General features: G+C 41.8%; 1 protein-coding gene across 1 annotated transcript in view; it reads left to right on the plus strand.

Moving 5' to 3' along the window:
• The window catches only part of LOC125467360 (complement C4-A-like), a gene marked incomplete at its 3' end in the record, with an annotated part of 173,948 nt that overhangs the window by 86,030 nt on the left and 68,403 nt on the right, over positions 1-19,515 (plus strand). The window contains exons 15-20 of the mRNA XM_059643735.1: positions 487-613; positions 3,700-3,771; positions 14,120-14,314; positions 15,512-15,626; positions 17,686-17,756; positions 18,925-19,064. Coding sequence (XP_059499718.1) covers positions 487-613; positions 3,700-3,771; positions 14,120-14,314; positions 15,512-15,626; positions 17,686-17,756; positions 18,925-19,064 — 720 coding nt within the window. The remainder of the gene's footprint in view (positions 1-486; positions 614-3,699; positions 3,772-14,119; positions 14,315-15,511; positions 15,627-17,685; positions 17,757-18,924; positions 19,065-19,515) is intronic.

Genomic DNA, 19,515 nt, shown 5'->3' on the forward strand with positions numbered 1-19,515 from the left:
TAAAATGCCTTTGTGTTTTCCCGGATTCCTTCTGCCAAGCCTTTCTCGTGCCCCCTCCTGGCTCTCCTCAGACCATTTTTGAGCTCCTTCCTTGCCTGCATGTAATCCTCTCTAGCTGAACTTGACCCTAGCTTCCTCCACCTTATGTAAGCTACCTTCTTCCTTTTCACTAGAAGCTCCACCGCTCTCGTCATCCAAGGTTCCTTTATCTTACCCCGTCTTGCCTGCCTCAGAGGGACATATTTACTCATCACTCCCAACAACTGTTCCTTAAACCATCTCCACATGTCTATAGTTCCCTTACCATGGAACAACTGCTCCCAGTCCATGCTTCCTAACTCGTGTCTAATCGCATCATAGTTTCCTCTTCCCCAATTAAATATCCTCCCATTCTGCCTAATCCTCTCCTTCTCCATAGCTATGTAGAATGAGAGAGTGTTATGGTCACTATCATCAGTTTTTCTTTTTTTTCCTCTCTGTTTACAGGTTTTTGACGCAATGAATGCTTATGACCTGGGATGTTTCTATGGAGGTGGAATTAACAGTGTTGGTGTTTTCAGGGATGCTGGACTGAGTTTTATTTCTGATGTGGACGTAGCCTCTGTTAGACATGGTAAATCTAGCAACACATTAAAAATTACTTTAAGGTTGTTAAATGGAGAATCAGTAAATGACTGCTGTACGCATAATGAAGACTAAATTGACAGATCAACTAAAAAGCAAAAATTGGCAGAAAGACAAAGTTCAATAGATAGTAAGGTTAGTAAATACAATGTTGCACAGTGGATAATGCAAGTAGAATGACAGTCAGACTGCGAAGGGCAAATAAATTGGACAGTTAGATATCCAGTCATAGGTGCAGACTGTGGACGACTTTTAGCAAGACATAGGAAGATTATTTTCTCCTCATTGTTCTTTAACTGGATATTAACAAAGTGAGATTGTCTTCTATTTATCACTATTACCTCTTGAAGTTAACTTCTTGTTTGCCCAATTCAGAGAGCAGTCAATAGTTAAGTACTTTATTGTAAGCCTGGACTCTCAGATAGGAAAGACCAGGCAAGGATACCAGAGTAACGATAACAAAGTGTGGAGCTGGATGAACACAGCAGGCCAAGCAGCATCTCAGGAGCACAAAAGCTGACATTTCGGGCCTAGACCCTTCTTCAGAAATGGGAGAGGGGAAGGGGTTTCTTAAATAAATGGGGAGAGAGGGGGGAGTGGATAGAAGATGGATAAAGTAGAAGATTGGTGAAGAGGAGACAGACAGGTCAGGACAGGGAATTCCAAAGATTCACAAAGCCATGAGAGAGAAAGGTAAGTTCCCTCATGGGCCCATGCTATGCCTGCTGCTTTGCAGGTTATGTGGAACAATCTCTCTTCTGTACCTACACTGAGCCTCCGTTACATTAATGACTGTATGGGCGCCACCTCGTGCTCCCACAAAGAACTCGAACAGTTCATCCACTTCACCAACACCTTCTGCCCCAGCCTTAATTTCACCTGGACCATCTCCAATACCTCTCTCTCCTTCTCGGACCTCTCCGTCTCCATCTCCAGCAAACACCTAGAAACCGATATCCATTTCAAGCCCACTGACTCCCACAGCTACCTAGAATACACCTCCTCCACCCACCTTCCTGCAAAAATGCCATCCCCTATTCCCGATTCCTTCGTCTCCGCTGCATCTGTTCCCAGGATGTGGCATTTCACTCCTGTACATCTCAGATGTCCTCGTTTTTCAAGGATCGCAACGTCCGCCCCGCAGTGGTCAAGACCGCCCTCGACTGTGTCTCCTGCATTCCCCACAACTCATCCCTCACATCACCTCCCCACAATAACAACCAAAACAGAATCCCCCTTGTGCCCACATACCACCCCACCAACCTCCAGATCCAAAGCATCATTTTCCGACACTTCTGCCATCTGCAATCCAACCCCACCACCAAAGACATCTTCCCACCCCAACCTTATCTGCCTTCCAGAGGGACCACTCTGTCTGTGACTCCCTTGTCTGCTCCACACTCGCCTCCAGCCCCACCATACCCGGTACTTTTTCCTGCAAACACAGGAAGCGCTATACCTGCACCCCCCCACCCCCATCCCAGGTCCCAAGAAGACTTCCCACATCAAGCAGATGTTCATCTGCACATCTGCTAATGTAGTATACTGCATCCGCTTTTTCCATTGTGGCGTCCTCTACATCGGGGAAACCAAGCGGAGGCTTGGGGACTGCTTTGCAGAACACCGCTCGGTTTGCCCTAAATAACTGCACCTCCCAGTTGCAGACCAGTTCAACTCCCACTCCCATTCCTCAGACAACATGTCCATCCTGGGCCTCCTGCAGTGCCGCAACGATACTCCCTGAAGTTTGCAAGAACAGCACCTCATATTCCACTTTGGAACCCTGCAGCCCAATGGTATCAATGTGGATTTCACAAGCTTCAAAATCTCCCATCCCCCGACCGCAGCCAAAAACCAGCCCAGCTCTTCCCCACCTCCCTAACCTGTTCTTCCTCTCACCTATCCCCTCCACCCCCATCTCCAACCTACCAACCTCATTCGGCCCCCTTGACCGGTCTGTCCTCCCTGGATTGACCTATCTCTACCCTACCTCTCCACCTACACTCACCTTTATTGGCTCCATTCCCATCTCTTTGACCAGTCTGTCTCATCTCCTCCTCTCTCCATCTTCTATTCGCCTCCCCGTCTCTCCCTATTCATTTCAGAACGCCCTTCCCCTCCTTCGTTTCTGAAGAAGGGTCTAGGCCCGAAATGTCAGCTTTCCTGCTCCTCTGATGCTGTTTGGCCTGCTGTGTTCATCCAGGTGTACACCTTGTTATCTAAGTCATCCTTTATCTAAGATGCTGCCTTAAATGGGTGGCACCTTATTTTTAAACTATGAGGCCTAGTTTCAGATCCTTTTAACATCCAAGTCTTCTCAGATTGTTACGTATTTCCATTTTGTAACCCCTGACCCTTCTAAAATCCATGGGGATGGATGGCCTGTCTTGTCTAGCCTTTTCTCATAAGGCAATCCACTCATTCCAGATATTTGCCTAGTAAACATTTTCTGAACTGTTTCCAGCGCATTAATGTCCTTCCTTAAATACAATGACCAGTAGTATACAGAAGTCCACATGCCATCTCACCAATGCGTTATCAGAGTGTCTGCAGTGGTGCATGTCCTTTAGAAATAAAGAAATTAATATTGCTTTAACAGCATCATATCACCAATTACATATCTGTTCAGATCAATCTGATTCAGTATACAGGTTACAATCAGCTATTGACTTGTTAGTGCTACACGGGCTCACATCAATATTGTGCCACTATAGGTATGCAAGTTAAAGAGTTTTGAGGGTGAAATTTCAGACTTCAGGTTCCAAAACAGTTAATTACGGTTAGTCATCATGAAACAGCTAAAATCTAGAATGTGAGAGAGGACAGGGATGAGTAGATCACCAAAATCTAAGATCTGTGGAGGTGGGAATGTATGAGAAAGTGGTTAGATTTGAAAACGAATGAAATTTGAGATTGAGCTTTTTTCTGTGGACAGCTTTCGGACATACGAATTGGTGGGCAAGGACAATTGTCCAGTTTGATTCCGTTCTAAAACTGAACAAAAACTTATAAAAACATACAATATTTGATTTTGAGCAACTTTGAATTGGAATTTGCTTTTGTTCAATTTTTCAGAATACTCCTGCAGAAACGAAATCAGAAGAATGAGGAGAGAATTAAATCTGCAGCGGAAATTTGCTGGAAAATGTGAGTTTGAAAGATCACACTGAAAACTTCCATCATTGGTCTATGTTAATCACACTTTCTTCGAATGTTGTCTAAATGTCAGCCTTTTACAGCCGTGTTACCAAAGGTTGTTAATGTATGAATCATATCAACCCACTTTGCATAGACATAGAACTGTACAGCACAGGAACTTCAACTCACAATGTTGTTAAAAGTTAATTAATATTATAAAAGTTGCATGAATGCTTTGGAGAAAGACAGGAAAAGATCTGATTAATGAAGCTGACCCAAAACTGAAATGTTATGCATATCATACTGTGTCCCACTTTCTTTTGAAAAGAGAAGATTGAGGATGAAATAGCTTGGTGTGCAGAAGTCAAAAATGGCAAAATAAGGTAGCAATGAAACTTGTGTTTAACGCAGAAATTATTGGCGAAAATCCTGAAGGAAATAATTAATCTTCATTTGGTCAGATAAGGTTTTATCAGCATTATTCAATGTGGCTTTGTCAAATAGAGATTATGCTTATCATGTCTGGATTAGTTTTTCAAGGAGATGACCAAGTGTGTAGATGAGGGTACTACAGTTCATACAGTTTATATGGATTTTCGCAAAGCCTTTGACTCATACCCAGATGAGAAACTGATAAAGGGGTAAACATACACCGGATCCAAAATTAGCAAGAGATGGAATGTGGTGACAGAAGTCAATTTGTGTGACTTGAGACCAATGTCAGGTGGTGTACCACAGGGATCAGTGGGTCGTTACTTTATTGCTTGCAAAACATACAAATGATGTAAATGAGTATCTTGGACAGAGAGAGGGTGCTGAGTAACCACCGCCCCTTGAAGCATCCCACCCAGACCCATCCCCTATAACCACACACTCCTGAACACTACGGGCAATTTAGCATGGTCGATCCACCTAGCCTGCACATCTTTGGACTGTGGGAGGAAGCCGGAGCACCCGGAGGAAACCCACGCAGACACAGGGAGAATGTGCAAACTCCACACAGACAGTCACCCAAGGTGGGAATCGAACCCGGGTCCCTGGTGCTATGAGGCTGCACTGCTAACCACTGAGCCACCATGCTGAGGTGAAGATTATAACAACGGACAGTTTTTATTGGTGCTGCTCACTACCTAGGTTGAGACACAGCTGGAGCATTGTAATCAGTTCTGGCCTCTACACTACACGAGCAATATGATTGCACTGGAGTAGGTGCAAAAAAAAACACCAGAATGTTGTTTGCAGTGAAATGTATTTTGTAATGACGAAAGACTGGAAAAGCTTACATTATTTCCTTTGAAACAGAGTAGTTTGAAGGTGTATCTGAGAGAAATCTATAAGGATTTTGGTGTGGTGGGATGCACTTTGGAAGGGCAGTTAAAATAGGTAACCTTATAATCTTTGAACAGCATTTGGATGAGCTCTAGAAATATCCGCAAGTTCAATGCTATGGGTCTCATGTTAGAAAGAGGGACTAGTTTAGATTTATTGTATTTGTCACAACTAGACAGGATAGTGAAGAAGGTGTTTGGTATGCTTGTCTTTATTGATCAGTGCATTGAGTATAGAAGTCGAGACGTTGGGCTGTGGCAGCACAGGACATTGACTGGACCACTTTTGGAATACTGCATTCAGTTCGGGTCTGCTTGATGTAGGAAAGCTGTGAAACTTGAAAGGGTTCAAAAAAGATTTACAAGGATGTTGCTAGGGTTGGAGTGTTTTAAGCTGTAGCGAGAGGCTGAATAGGCTGTGGCTACTTTCCCTGGAGCATCAGATACTGAGGGCTGACTTTATTGAGGTTTATGGAATAATAAGGTCATGGATAAGATGAACAGCCAAAGTATTTTCCCCAGGGTAGGTGAGCCCAAAACTAGAGATACAGGTTTAAGATGAGAGGGGCAAGATTTAAAAGGGACTTAAGAGGCAATTTTTTTTAAACATAGAGTGTGGTGCGTGTATGGAATGAACTGCCAGAGGAACTGGTGAAGGCTAATATAATTACAGCATTTAAAAGGCATCTGGACAGGTACATGAATAGTGATAATGGGAACTGCAGATGCTGGAGAATCGTAGATAACAAAGTGTGAGGCTGGATGAACACAGCAGGCCAAGCAGCATCTCAGGAGCACAAAAGCTGACGTTTCGGGCCTAGACCCTTCATCAGAAAAGCGCTTGAGGATAACTGGTTGGCATGGATGATTTGGACCAAAGGGACTGTTTCCGCGCTATACAACTCTATGGCGAGTTGATGGATCAAACGGTGTCTTCTTTGTTGTATGATTCTATAATATCAGAGACAAGAGTCATAAATGTAATTTAAACACTACTAAATTTGTAAGAAATCTGCTTCTGCAGAGGATATTTGAACGTGGAACTCATTTTGGTAAAGTAAAGCTGTAATAAATAATGGAGAACCTTTCAGCAAATTTTGTTTCAAAGCACAAGAGAGAAGGAGGTAGCAGAATGCCTGCTTTGGAAACCGAAAATTAGATTGGCAACAGGCCATTCCACCCTTCATGTTAAAGTCACCCAGGTGCAATGTGTGTATGGAAAGTTATGTACCCGACTGATGTCCTAGATGATCTCTTATCCAGGAAGTGCTTTGAAATACAGAAACTTAAGCTGCGTGATTTGAAGATCCAGAGGCAACTGTAGGCACTATAGTGCAACTGTGAGGCTAAGAAGTACATGAATTGCACATTTAGAGAAGTAGTCATCCTACAGCTCAAGGATCTAGTGGAAAGAAAGCAGTGATGACACCAGCAGTCCAAAATAATCAGGCAGGTAATGAAAATCTTCTCTGGGATCCTGCTCACAAATCAATTTCCCAGTTTGGAAGCTGATGAGGGGAAAGTTTATTTATGAAAAACTAGACAAAGCCAAGCTTCTGGCAGCACAAGTGGCCTCATTAAAGAGGAAAGGAGTTTGAAAAGAGAAGAAGCAATAATTATAGGGGATTCGTTAGTTGGGGAGAGGCTGACATGATTATGCAGCTCAACGGTGACTGTGTTGTCACCCTTGTGCAGTGGTCAAGGATGTCATTGTGCAGCTGCTGAGCTTTCTGAAGTGAGAATATGATAAGGTACAGTTAATGGCTCACATTAATACCAACCGTACAGCTGGGATGAGAACTTGCAAGCAGAATTTAGGTAGCTCAGCAGCAGACGATGGAACAGGACCTCAAACTTCTGGATTACTCCCGGTTCCATGTGCTAGAGAGTTCAGAAATAGGAGAATAGAACATATTAATTTTCAAAAGTTGATGCATGAAGAAGGATTTTGGATTTCTGGTGAAGGTGAGACCAGCACAAATGGGATTATCTGAAGGGCAGGAAACCTCACAACCTTCAAAATGTGTTTGAATGACCATTTGCAGTGTCATAAGGCTATGAATCAAGTTCTCAAAAATGGCGCAATACAGACTTAGAGTAATTTTTTACTCCATGCAGATTTGATGGACTTAAGGACTGTTTCTGTAAAGTTTAATTCTATGAGTTTGAGTCTATCCCTGCTCCTATGTTTTCATTTTCTCACTATTAGGACCAAAGTGCCATTTGCCAACTTTTCCCCATGCGCTGCATGCATACTTTCAGGGACTGGTGCACAAGTACACCTAGGTCACGTTCCCCCTTTCCCAATCTCTCGCCATTCAGGTAACAGTCTGTCTTTTTTCAAACCTGTGTGGACAACATTGCCTGTATCTACATTATATTTCATTCACTCAACTTGTTCAAACTACATTGGACAAAATGTGGAGGAATGGAATTTGTACAAAATGCGGAGGAATGGGTTTGTGGGAAATATAGCAGTTTGGATTGGAAATTGGCTTGCTGAAAGAAGACAGGGTGGTAGTTGATGGGAAATGTTCATCCTGGAGACCAGTTACTAGTGGTGTACCGCAAGGGTCGGTGTTGGGTCCACTGCTGTTTGTCATTTTTATAAATGACCTGGATGAGGGTGTAGAAGGACGGGTTAGTAAATTTGCAGACGACACTAAGGTCGGTGGAGTTGTGGGATAGTGACGAAGGATGCTGTAGGTTGCAGAGAGACATAGATAAGCTGCAGAGCTGGGCTGAGAGGTGGCAAATGGAGTTTAATGCAGACAAGTGTGAGGTGATGCACTGTGGTAGGAGTAACCAGAAGGCAAAGTACAGGGCTAATGGTAAGATTCTTAGCAGTATAGATGAGCAGAGAGAACTCGGTGTCCATGTACACAGATCCTTGAAAGTTGCCACCCAGGTTGACAGGGCTGTTAAGAAGGCATACAGTGTTTTAGCTTTTATTAATAGAGGGATCGAGTTCCGGAACCAAGAGGTTATGGTGAAGCTGTACAAAACTCTGGTGCGGCCGCACTTGGAGTATTGCGTACAGTTCTGGTCACCGCATTATAAGAAGGATATGGAAGCTTTGGAAAGGGTGCAGAGGAGATTTACTAGGATGTTGCCTGGTATAGAGGGAAGGTCTTACGAGGAAAGGCTGAGGGACTTGAGGCTGTTTTCATTAGAGAGAAAAAGGTTGTCAGGTGACTTAATTGAAACACATAAAATAATCAGAGGGTTAGGTAGGATGGATAGGGAGAGCCTTTTTCCTAGGATGGTGACAGCAAGCACGAGGGGGCGTAGCTTTAAATTGAGGGGTGAAAGATATATAGGACAGATGTCAGAGGTAGTTTCTTTACTCAGAGCGTAGTCAGGGAATGGAACGCTTTTCCTGCAACAGTAGTAGATTCGCCAACTTTAGGTACATTCAAGTCGTCATTGGATAAGCATATGGACGTACATGGAATAGTGTAGGTGAGATGGGCTTCAGATCGGTATGACAGGTCGGCACAACATCGAGGGCCGAAGGGCCTGTACTGTGCTGTAATGTTCTATATGTTCTATGTATATGGAAGCTTCACTGCATCTGCCTCCACATTTCATCTCCTCAATAGCTCGCCCATTTAGGAGCCTTATATTAATCATCAATATATATTGAAAACAGCTGGCGTATTAGGTTGATCTTTGTTTTAGTTATAAATGTTTCTTTTCAGATTTTGAGCATTGCTCTTCTCACTAACAGAGGTGGGAAAGAAAGATTATGGTCTTTGCTAAATAAAAACAAAAGAACTGTGGATGCTGTAAATCAGGAACAAAAACAAAGTTGCTGGAAAAGCTCAGCAGGTCTGGCAGCATCTGGAGGACTTTACGTTTCGGGTCCCGTGACCCTTCCTAAGTTTTCTGTTTTCTCTTCCACAGATGCTGCCAGACCTGCTGAGCTTTTCCAGCAACTTTGTTTTTGTTGCAGTCTTCGCTGTCAGGCTTTTGGGAGGTAGAAGTTTGACAAACTGTGACATAAAAATCCAAACACTGTTCTTCAGCAGTTTTTCAACCCCAAAGTACCTGCCACCGGCTTGTCTCATATTAAAGTACCAAGACCAGCCTCTCCAAAAGTTACATCACATTATGTAACCAATAAATGAGATGCCCACAGTTTAACGAGTGACATTCGATTGCAAATAACTTGGTCATGACGCGTACTCTGAAGACAATTCTGTTAAAATTGCCGGTTCTTTCACTTTAAAATCTGTCCCTCCCACAAAAATATTCCTTACACTGTCAGTTCTTCTCACATGCCTTAAATATGTTGCAAACACAATCCTGCCTTTTTGACGCCTGTTTTCCCGGAAATAACATTTTAGACTATTTACATGTTTTTTTTAACATAGCCTTCTACCTCCAGTGATAATTGTACATGGAATCGCTAGCCCATGACAAAAGAATCTGGAATTTCTGCTTAGAATGAAAGCAATATGCCATATGCAAGAGGCCCTTTGGCCCATCAAGCCTGTACTGCCAAAATACACTAAATCTACATTAGTCCCACTTTCCAGCATACGACAAATAGCTTTGACTATAATATTTCAAATGTTCATCCAACTACATTTTAATAGATGTGAGGTTAATAACCTCCCAGTATTGCAGACCCTTACCACCTTCTTTTCCACATCTGCTAAAAGCATCTGCTATCCTGCCTTTTGCACGAGAATTGTGCACCCTTTTTATTTGACACTAGAATTAAGAGAAAGAGCTGCTTACCATCTACCCCATCCATGACCCTCACAATCATATACACTTACTCACTTCCTGTGTCCAACAAACAGTGTAAATTTGTAATTGTTATAATTATGTTATTATATTTATTATAATTATTACTATCTAGGTGCACATTTGGAATGAGATCATGGATTAGTTCAGATCTCAAAGCATGTAACTGTGAAACTATGTGCATTCAGATGCAAGGGAGATAGTTTTATCCTTCTATTCTGTAAATCTTCACTCTTGGATGCATATTTCTAACCCTTCTTGTCATAGTTTGCTTATCATTTTAATATTAATATTTTTCTCTTTGGAAGTGACTGCAATGAATTTTACATCTCCTCAAAGCATGAAACTTTGTCTCCACTATTCACTTTCCTGTGCTCTCTGCTTCCCTAGTTATGCAGCTGACCAGAACATCAACCATAGGACACTGCAGATGGAGAACATATTATTGTGACTTCACTACTATTTGATCGAATGACTCAAGAACCTGAAACAATATTTTACATATTAGTATTTCCACCACAAATTCGCTTCTCTAAACTTCACTGTCACTGGGTCAAAATCCTGGAATTCCTTCACTAAAAGCATTGTGGGTAAACCCAAGCAGGAGGAAGGCAGCTCACCACCACCTTCTCAGCGGTAGCTAGGGACAAGCAAGAAATGCTGGCCCAGCTAGAGACGCCCACATCCCGCAAAAATGAATAGAAAAAAAAAATGATTTGCCATAGGCAAATTAGCACATAGCTGAGGTGACAATGTTGTAGATTTTAAGTTATTGACAGTTACCAGTTGAGATTAAATTAGATTTCTTCAAAATAAATGACAAGACAATGGCACACCAATTGTACACTTTCTTTTCTCAAATGATCACAACTCCACCTATTCAGCCAAGAGACTTGTTTTAATCCAAGCTGATGCTTCTGGCTTCTTACAAAAGTTGTGATTACTTAATAAGTTTTGCATACAAGACTCATGGTCAAATGCTTCCTTACCATCAATATAAACAACTTTTATTAGTCTCCTTGCTGAAAATTTTAATGTCATTTACGTGATGAATAATAATGTGCTTTTTTAGAAATCTGTTGGGATTCTCTTTTACAAACTCACCTTTTACAATTTTGTATGCACATTTCCCCCAAGATTTGTTTTAAAATCTTGTTTCCCATTTATCTTACTCTAACTACCCAAATGCTGTTAGGATTGACATTGCACCCTGCTTTGATTAATTGTTTCCACGTTTACTTGCTGACGCCATCCTTTATCGGTAATTTTATTACTTAAGTATCCTCAGAAGACTTTTTTTCATCTGTTTTATTTGATTAGTTTCATAAGGATGTTTATGATATAACTCCGCAGTAAAGTGGAACTTTGGCTCACTCTTGCGGCCTACTTCTGACTTTGCGATGCCGAACACTAACACTGGGCACAGGACTCCATACTTGGATCATAATATATGTTGATTTTGGGACAATCTACCTGCACCAGTCTGCCATACATCAATGTTAAATAATGACAGTTAATGCTTTGTGCCTGGAGTTGCTGATGTCTGGACAGTACTTTTTTTCTTCTAGCATGGTGCAGTGCCTGTACCATTGCGTTCTTCAATACAGCTTCGTTGCCAATAATTCTCCCGGGCAGAAATAACCAGACCACCTCAGAATGTTCTGGCTGGGTAGTATTATCTGATTTTCTTTCAGGATCAAGATTATTGCTTTGTGTTGAGGACAAGGGTGTTTCGGTAGTTTTGGGTCATGTTGAGATCAAAAGGGAGGAGACACTGGGGGTTGTGAAAAACATTAAGATAGACAAGTCCCAAGGTTCTGATGGGATATACCCCAGAATACTGAAAGAAACAAGGTAGGAAATTGCTGGGGCCTTGACGGAAATCTTTGTATCCTCACTGGCTACAGGGGAGGTCCCAGAGGATTGGCAAATAGCCAATATTGTTCCTTTGTTTAGGACGGGTAGCAAGGATAATCCAGCTAAATGTAGGCTGGTGAGCCTTACATCAGTAGTAGGGAAATTATTGGAGAGGATTCTTTTGAGACAGGATTTACTCCACCTGGAAATCAACAGGCATATTAGTAAGAGGCAACACGGTTTTGTGAAGGGGAGGTCATGTCTCGGTAACTTGGTTGAGTTTTTTTGAGGAAATGATGAAGATGATCAATGAGGGTAGGGCAGTGGATGTTGTCTGCATGGACTTCAGTAAGGCCTTTGACAAGGTCCCTCATTGCAGGGTGATACAGAAGGTAAAGTCACACAGGGTCAAACGTGAGCATTTTTATCCAAGATGGATTAAAAAAAACAACTGGCTCTGTCATAGAAGGTAGAAGTGGAAGGGTATGTTTCTGAATGGAGGGCTGTGACTAGTGACGTTCCTCAGGGATCAGTGTGGGACTTTTCTGTTGGTAATATAGGTACATGATTTGGAGGCAAATGTAACTGGTCTGATTAGTAAGTTTGTTGATGACAAAAAAGTTGGTGGAATTGCGAATAGCAGTGAGGACTGTCAAAGGATACAGCAGGATATAGATCTGTAGGCGATTTGGGCAGAGAGATGGCAGATGGAGCTTAATCCAGAAAATTGTGAGGTAATGCATTTGAGAAGGTCTAATCCAGACAGCAAATATACAGTAAATGGCAGAAACCTTAAGAGTACTGAGAGGCAAAGAGATCTGGGTGGACAAGTACACAGGCCACGGAAAGTGGCAATGCAGGTGGAAAAGCTAGTCAACAAGACACATTTGTGCTCCTGAGATGCTGCTTGGCCTGCTGTGTTCATCCACCTCCACACTTTGTTATCTCGGATTCTCCAGCATCGGCAGTTCTCAATATCTGTGAAGACATATCGCATGCATGCCTTCATCAGCCAGGCACTGAGTTTAAAAATTGGCAGGTAATGTTGCAGATTTATAGAATCTTAGTAAGGTTGCATTTGGAATATTGTGTTCAATTCTGGCTGCCACAGTACCAGAAGGAGGTGGTGCCTTTAGAGAGGGTACAGAAAAGATTTACTGGATGTTGCCTGGTATGGAGGGTGTTAGCTATAAGGAGAGGTTGGGGAAACTTGGGTTGTTCTCACTGGAACGATGGAGGATGAGGGGGAACCTGATAGAAGTTTACAAGATCATGGAGAGCATGGACAGAGTGGACAGTTGAAACTTTTTCCCAGGATGGAAGAGTCCATTACCAGGGGCCATGGGTTTAATGTGTGAAGGGCAAGGTTTAAAGTTGATGTAAAAGGCAAGTTTTTTGCACAGAGGGTGGTGGGTGCCTGGAACTCTCTGCCAGGGAGGGCACTGGAAGCAGATACGATAGTGACTTTGGAAGGGCATCTTGACAAATACACAAATAGGATGGGAATAAAGGGATATAGTCCCTGGAAAGGTAGGGGGATTTAGATGTTATGAGCAGCATTTCGGTGCAGGCGTGAAGGGGCAAAGCGCCTGTTCCTGTACTGTAATTTTCTTTGTTCTTTGACACAAGGGTTCAGCATCTTGTGATTCGGAACACACTACTGAGCCTCCTAACCTCCAAGATCGAGTGACGTGTTTCAGCACGGTGGCTCAGTGAATAGCACTGCTTCCTCACAGCGCCAGGGGCCCAGGTTTGATTCCAACCTTGGGCACCTGTCTGTGTGGAGTTTACATGTACTGCCCATGTCTACATGGGCTTTCGCTGGGTGTTTCAGTTTCGCCCCACAGTCCAAAAATGTGGGTTAATCATGCTAAATTTCCTGTGGTGTTCAGGGATGTTTAGTTGTGTTAACCGTAGGAAATATAGCATTGCAGGGAAAAGTAAAGGGGGAATGGGTCTGGGTGGACTTGTTGGGTTGTCTGGCCTGTTTCCACAAGCTGGGGATTTTATGGACTCCTGTAGATTAGATTACATTCCCTACAATGTGGAAACAGGCTCTTTGGCCCAACAAGTCCACACTGCCCTTTGGAGCATCCTACTCAGACCCATCCCCCTATAACCCACACACCCCTGAACACTACGGGCAATTTAGCATGGCCAATCCACCTAGCCTGCACATCTTTGGACTGTGGGAGGAAACCAGAGCACCCGGAGGGGACCCACGCCGACACGGGGAGAATGTGCCAACTCCACACAGACAATCGCCTGAGGCTGGAATCGAACCCGGGTCCCTGGCGCTGTGAGGCTGAAGTGCTAACCACTGAGCCACCGTGTATGCAAGTAATAATAAATGCTCAAAAGTGGAATTCCCTGACCCATTGAATTATATTGTTTTCCAATGCTTGTTTTATCTACAGTAAACGAATACCCAGATCGCAGATTGCGGAAATGCTGCATGGACGGAATTACTAAGATATTAATGGAATTTAGCTGTGAACAACGAGCAAGTCGGGTCAACGAGGTGGATTGTCGACAGGTTTTCAAGAGTTGTTGCATCTATGGAGTGGAACTGAGGAAGAATCAGACGCTGAAGGTGAATTCGATAGCGCGATGTAAGTGAGAGTCTTTTTTTGTGTTTTTTGGCCCATGTTTTAATGCGTGGAATCAAATTTCAATCATGTTCATACAGTGAGTCAAATCAATTATAAACAAATATCTACATTTCAGTTACACTACTCCCTGAAAATAGAGATGCAGATGAATAAGGTCATGATTTTTAAAAAAACCTGAATAACCAGGCACATTTCTGGCAGGATATCTTAGAAAAGTTACACAGAGCCCATGCACAGAAATCTGATTGCATCACATGATCTACTATTCTGATTTGTATTATTGTTTCTGGGTGTTCTGCAATCAGAAATACCTAATTGTCTCGAAATTACTGACTAGATTAAGACTGCAGATGCTGTAGCAATATTCTGATACATTATTGACGAGCAGTACTTTAGCTGTGATGCAAAGGAAAAGGAATATACAAGCGTTCACACATCCAGTCCATAATGCCTTGCAGCCATACTCATTGACAGTGATAGTCTGTGGTCATCACTGGTATCAATAATGCAGGGGAACTCCTAGTCTTCCCCAAAGAGGAGAGTGTAGCTTCCCCCAATGCACCTATCTTTGTTAATATAGCACAGTAAGGGGAGGGGGGGTAGTGGCTGGCTATATGTGCTGTGCTAATCATGTGTCTAAATCTGCTTGGTTACTGATCATGTGACAGCTCCTCATGACTTCAGATGCCCATTGTCTCCTTGTAAAATCTCCTTTTGATGGTTAGGTTTTAGTCCTTCCAATGACAAAAAAAGTCTCATTTTTTTCAATGTGCCACATGTATATGGAATGGGGGACAGCTGGGAAGTCTTTGATACGTCAAAATACATCTATTTTGCACACTGTGCTGAAGGAAGGACAAGAGCTGGAGATATTTTGAGAAGGAATTCAAGATGTTTAGCTTGAAACAACTGAGAATAGAGCCTTCAAAAGTGGGCCAGATGATTAAAATGAATTTTGAAAGGTCAGAATTTTGTAAGAATAGATTACTCCGTTTGTCTGGAGAACATTGTATGGCTTAAGAAGACCAAGAGACTGGAAAGGGTGATAGTCTGAATACCAGGCTAATAATATTAACGTCACCTTTTCACTTAACTGGGAACCTAAATAGCTCAGCGAACAGAGAAGATGCTTCAACAGTCACTTGGAAATAAATGGACTTTGAAATGCTGTCTTGTAAATTTTGTTTTTTTTCCCAGCCGCTGTGAATGAAGAAGAAGAATTTTTCGATGAAACTTCGATTCATGTACGTAGCGTATTTCCACACAGCTGGCTATGGAAAACAGTCGAGGTTTTCAGTGCGGGAGATCACACGTAAGATGGTTTCATGTGAAGAAATTGTTGTGAATGTAATTGGGCTTTCAGTAAGAGTCATGTGCAGTCTTCATACAATAACTTTTATTATTGTCAGAAAAAAAGACATATGTGGCCTTTATTGAACAAGTTACATAATTATACATTCATGTATAGAAGTAGAGTTAACAATTTGAATCCAATATGACTGTTCTCCAGCAACTGTCAGCTCAGAAAAAGAAGTCATTCTGACCTTAAATCATAGTCCTGCTGCAATGCAACTGGAGGCTATTTGACCCATTGAGTTAACACTGACCATGCAAACTGCATCACATCCAGACCTATCCTATTCCCATAACCTGACAACAGTAACTGTCGGTCTATCCTCAGATCCTTGCCAGATCTGCTCTGTTAATTCTGCACTTAATGTTTTGTGTCTATGAATTATTGACTGTCATTATATCTTGCTGTTCTATTCTGAGAAATGGAAGTGCACAGACTAGAATGTTTCAGCTGATGTTCTTGGTGTTTGTTCAAACAACACAGAAATTATGAGAACAAGATCTACCGTTGGCCTTCTGCCTCTTGGGGCAATGATTAGCCAATGTACACAGTCATATTTGTTTCCAAATGCATTCAAAATTGACTCGGTGATAGGAGCCAAAGCACTGTGACAGAAGGATATTTGTATGACTGGAGTCCAATGTGTAGTAACAAAGCACAAAGTCACTGCTGGGTCCATTATTGTTTGTGATATTTGTAATTGCTGTAGATAAGAGCGTGAGATGTATGATAAGTAAGTTTTTGAATGTCACAATGATTGGCTGGGTGATTGAAAATGAGGAGGAAGGTGTTACAGGAAAATATCAGATGGGTAGATGAGTGGGGAGATGGAACCAGATAAATGTAAGATCATGCTCTTTTAAATAGTAATGAGACAAGGGAGGGTTCAATGAATGGCAGAGCACCAAGAAGCTCACACAAACAGGGGTATCTGGGATGCTTATCCACAGATTTCTGAAGATGGCAAGTCGGGGGAATAAGGTAGGTAAGGCCTTTATCAGTCATGGTATAGGTTATAAGAGCAGAGAGGTCACATTAGATTGGTGAAGAATTTTGGTTGGACCACAGCTGGAGTACTGTGTGCAGTTCTGGTCACCACACATAAGAAGGATGTGATTGCATTGGAGGAGATCGAACGTGCTTCACCAGGATATTGCATGGGATTGAGCATCTCAGCTATGCAGAGAGATTGTATAAAGTTGGGTTATTTACTTTGAGTAGAGAATGTTGAACAGAGATCTGATAGAAGTGTCTTGATATTGAAGGTATGGACAGGATGGCTAGTAAGTAACTGTTCCCCTTAATACATGGGTCAATAACACGGGTGAATAATTTTAAAATGAGCAGCAAGAGGACTTAAGGGAAACATTTTCACTCAAAGGGTTATTGGAGCCTAGAACGCATTATCTGGGAATGTAGTTGAGGCAGACAGCCTCACAATCTTCAAAAAATTATTTAGATAAACAGCTGAAGTGTCATAATATTCAAGGTTACGGGTATGATGTGGGAAATTTGAACTCCTGTTGGTGATAGTTTATTTTTGACAGAATACACTCAATGGATTCAAAGCCCTCTTCTGCATTGTATCATTCTGTAATTCAAAGTGAATGCCTATTTTGCAGGGAAGCAATAGCCTTCAGTTATGAAGCTCATCACACAAAACGGGGATCGAACTGGACATGCATCACTCTTGGAAACAGGAAGAACCTCATTAGTTGCTCATAATAACCAATCTCTGTGCTCATAGAATGCAAAATTTCAATTATATGCAAGCATGATCAGTGCAAAAAATCTAATTATTTCTTGCGCACTTGTCTTTGAAGACAGAAAAACATCGATGTCATCACATATCATAAGTATTTCATCTTTTGTGATCTGCTTAGTATTTGCATAAATCTCATCAATAACTTTGTACCTGACAAGAGATTTTCTAAGCTGATTTTTGAAAACTAAGCTATGAGTTTAATTCAATTCTAAGCTTTGCCTTTCATTACAAATCAATTTATTTTGTTTAAAGGTTAAGAAACTACATTCCTGATGCCATAACTACTTGGGAAATACAAGCAGTTGGCATGTTTGCAAATAAAGGTAAAAACCTGCAAGTGACTGCTGGGACATGTCTGCTCCTTTATCTTTGTAGATTCTAGACTTTCAGCATAACTTAGCTTTATTGATGGAAGAAGGTACGATAGCAAAGTTTCAGAGGCAATTAGACAGGCACACGAGCAGGCAGGGAATAGAGTGGTAATGAACCATGGAATGGGATTAGTTTCGAATAGCATCAGGACCAGTATAGACATGATTGGCCAGCGGCCTATTTATGGACTGTACTATGTTCTAATCATTCTGCTTAACCTCGTTGAAGGATTCTAAATACAGCATAAGATTGAAAGGATTGTCTTTTCGTAAAACCACATTATTTTTATTAGTGATGCTGGTATTTTGTCAGTGTGGTGTTAAAACTGCATCAATAAGTTTTTTTTTAAAATTCATTCACGGGATGAGGACATCTCTGACAAGGTAGCATTCATTGCCCATCCATAACTGCCTAGAGAGCAGTTCAGAGTCAACCACGTTGTTGTGGGCCTGGAATCACATGTAGGCCAGACCAGGTAAGGATGGCAGTTTTCTTCACTAAACGACATTAGTGAGCCAGATGGTTTTTTTTCTGACAATTGACAATAGATTCCGAATTCCAGATTTTTTTTAATTTAATTCAGATTCCATCATCTGCTGTAGAGGGATTCAAATGTGGGTGCCCTGAAAATTATGGTTCTCTGGATTAACAGTCCATTGATAATATCACTAGGCCATTGCCTCCCCACAAGTGATTTGACATTTTTCGTAATTATTAATTTCAAGCAAATGTACTTGCTTTCTTTATCTCTCCTGTCTTGAATCAGAGATGACATTTGGTGTCTTTGAATATGTTCAGGCAATTATAGAAACATGAGCTTTTTTTTAAAATTGCGACCACACACATTATCTCTGCAGACACCTCTGTCAGAAACCCTTATTGTCATGTCCAGGATATACCAGGTTTAAGGCTAATATTTATCCACATTGCTAATATGTCTTAGTAATGCCTACTGTCTAATGTGTGACTACCAGCCCACAGTGATAATGGGATTGACTAGCAGTTGTCTTCTGTGTTGTCACTGCGTTTTTGTGTATGCAACTAATCCAAGGAAACATTAGACTATTTTAAAGCTTGAATGAAACAACGCTGACAATATTCTCTTGCCTCAACTTTAAGGATTCTGTATCGCTGAACCAAAGAAGGTGACAGTGTTCAAACCATTTTTTATATCCATGAAACTACCTTACTCTGTCAAAAGGAATGAGCAGTTGGACGTGAGAGCAGTATTGTACAATTATCTGCCTGAAGAACTCGAGGTAAGAAAATAAGATCCAAGGTTATTGCCAAGTAGACTCATATATGGTACATGATACAATTCAAAATTCATGCATCTTTTTCCATCTGCGACATTTGGGGTTTATTTGGCCAAATTTGCATATCACGAGGTGTGTACATGTGCATGCATGTGTGTGGTGCGTACGTATGCTCGGCCAGCCATCCTGTAAGTGATGGCTCAGCACCACCGCCTCACTGTGGGAGTGAATCCAGAGTTTTGACTCAGCGACAGTGAAGGAAACGTGATTTATATTTCAAGTCAGGATTGTGAATATCTTGGATGGGAACATGCCAATGGTGGATTCCCCACATGTCAGCAGCCCTTGCCATTCTAGATGGGAGCGGTCATGGTTCTGAGGATCTTTGGTGAATTTCTGTATTGCGTCTTGTAGATAGTACACACTGCTGCTACTGAGCATCGGTGGTGGAGGG

This window comes from Stegostoma tigrinum, unplaced genomic scaffold, assembly GCF_030684315.1.
Source record: "Stegostoma tigrinum isolate sSteTig4 unplaced genomic scaffold, sSteTig4.hap1 scaffold_204, whole genome shotgun sequence".
NCBI classification, from domain to species: Eukaryota; Metazoa; Chordata; class Chondrichthyes; order Orectolobiformes; family Stegostomatidae; genus Stegostoma; species Stegostoma tigrinum.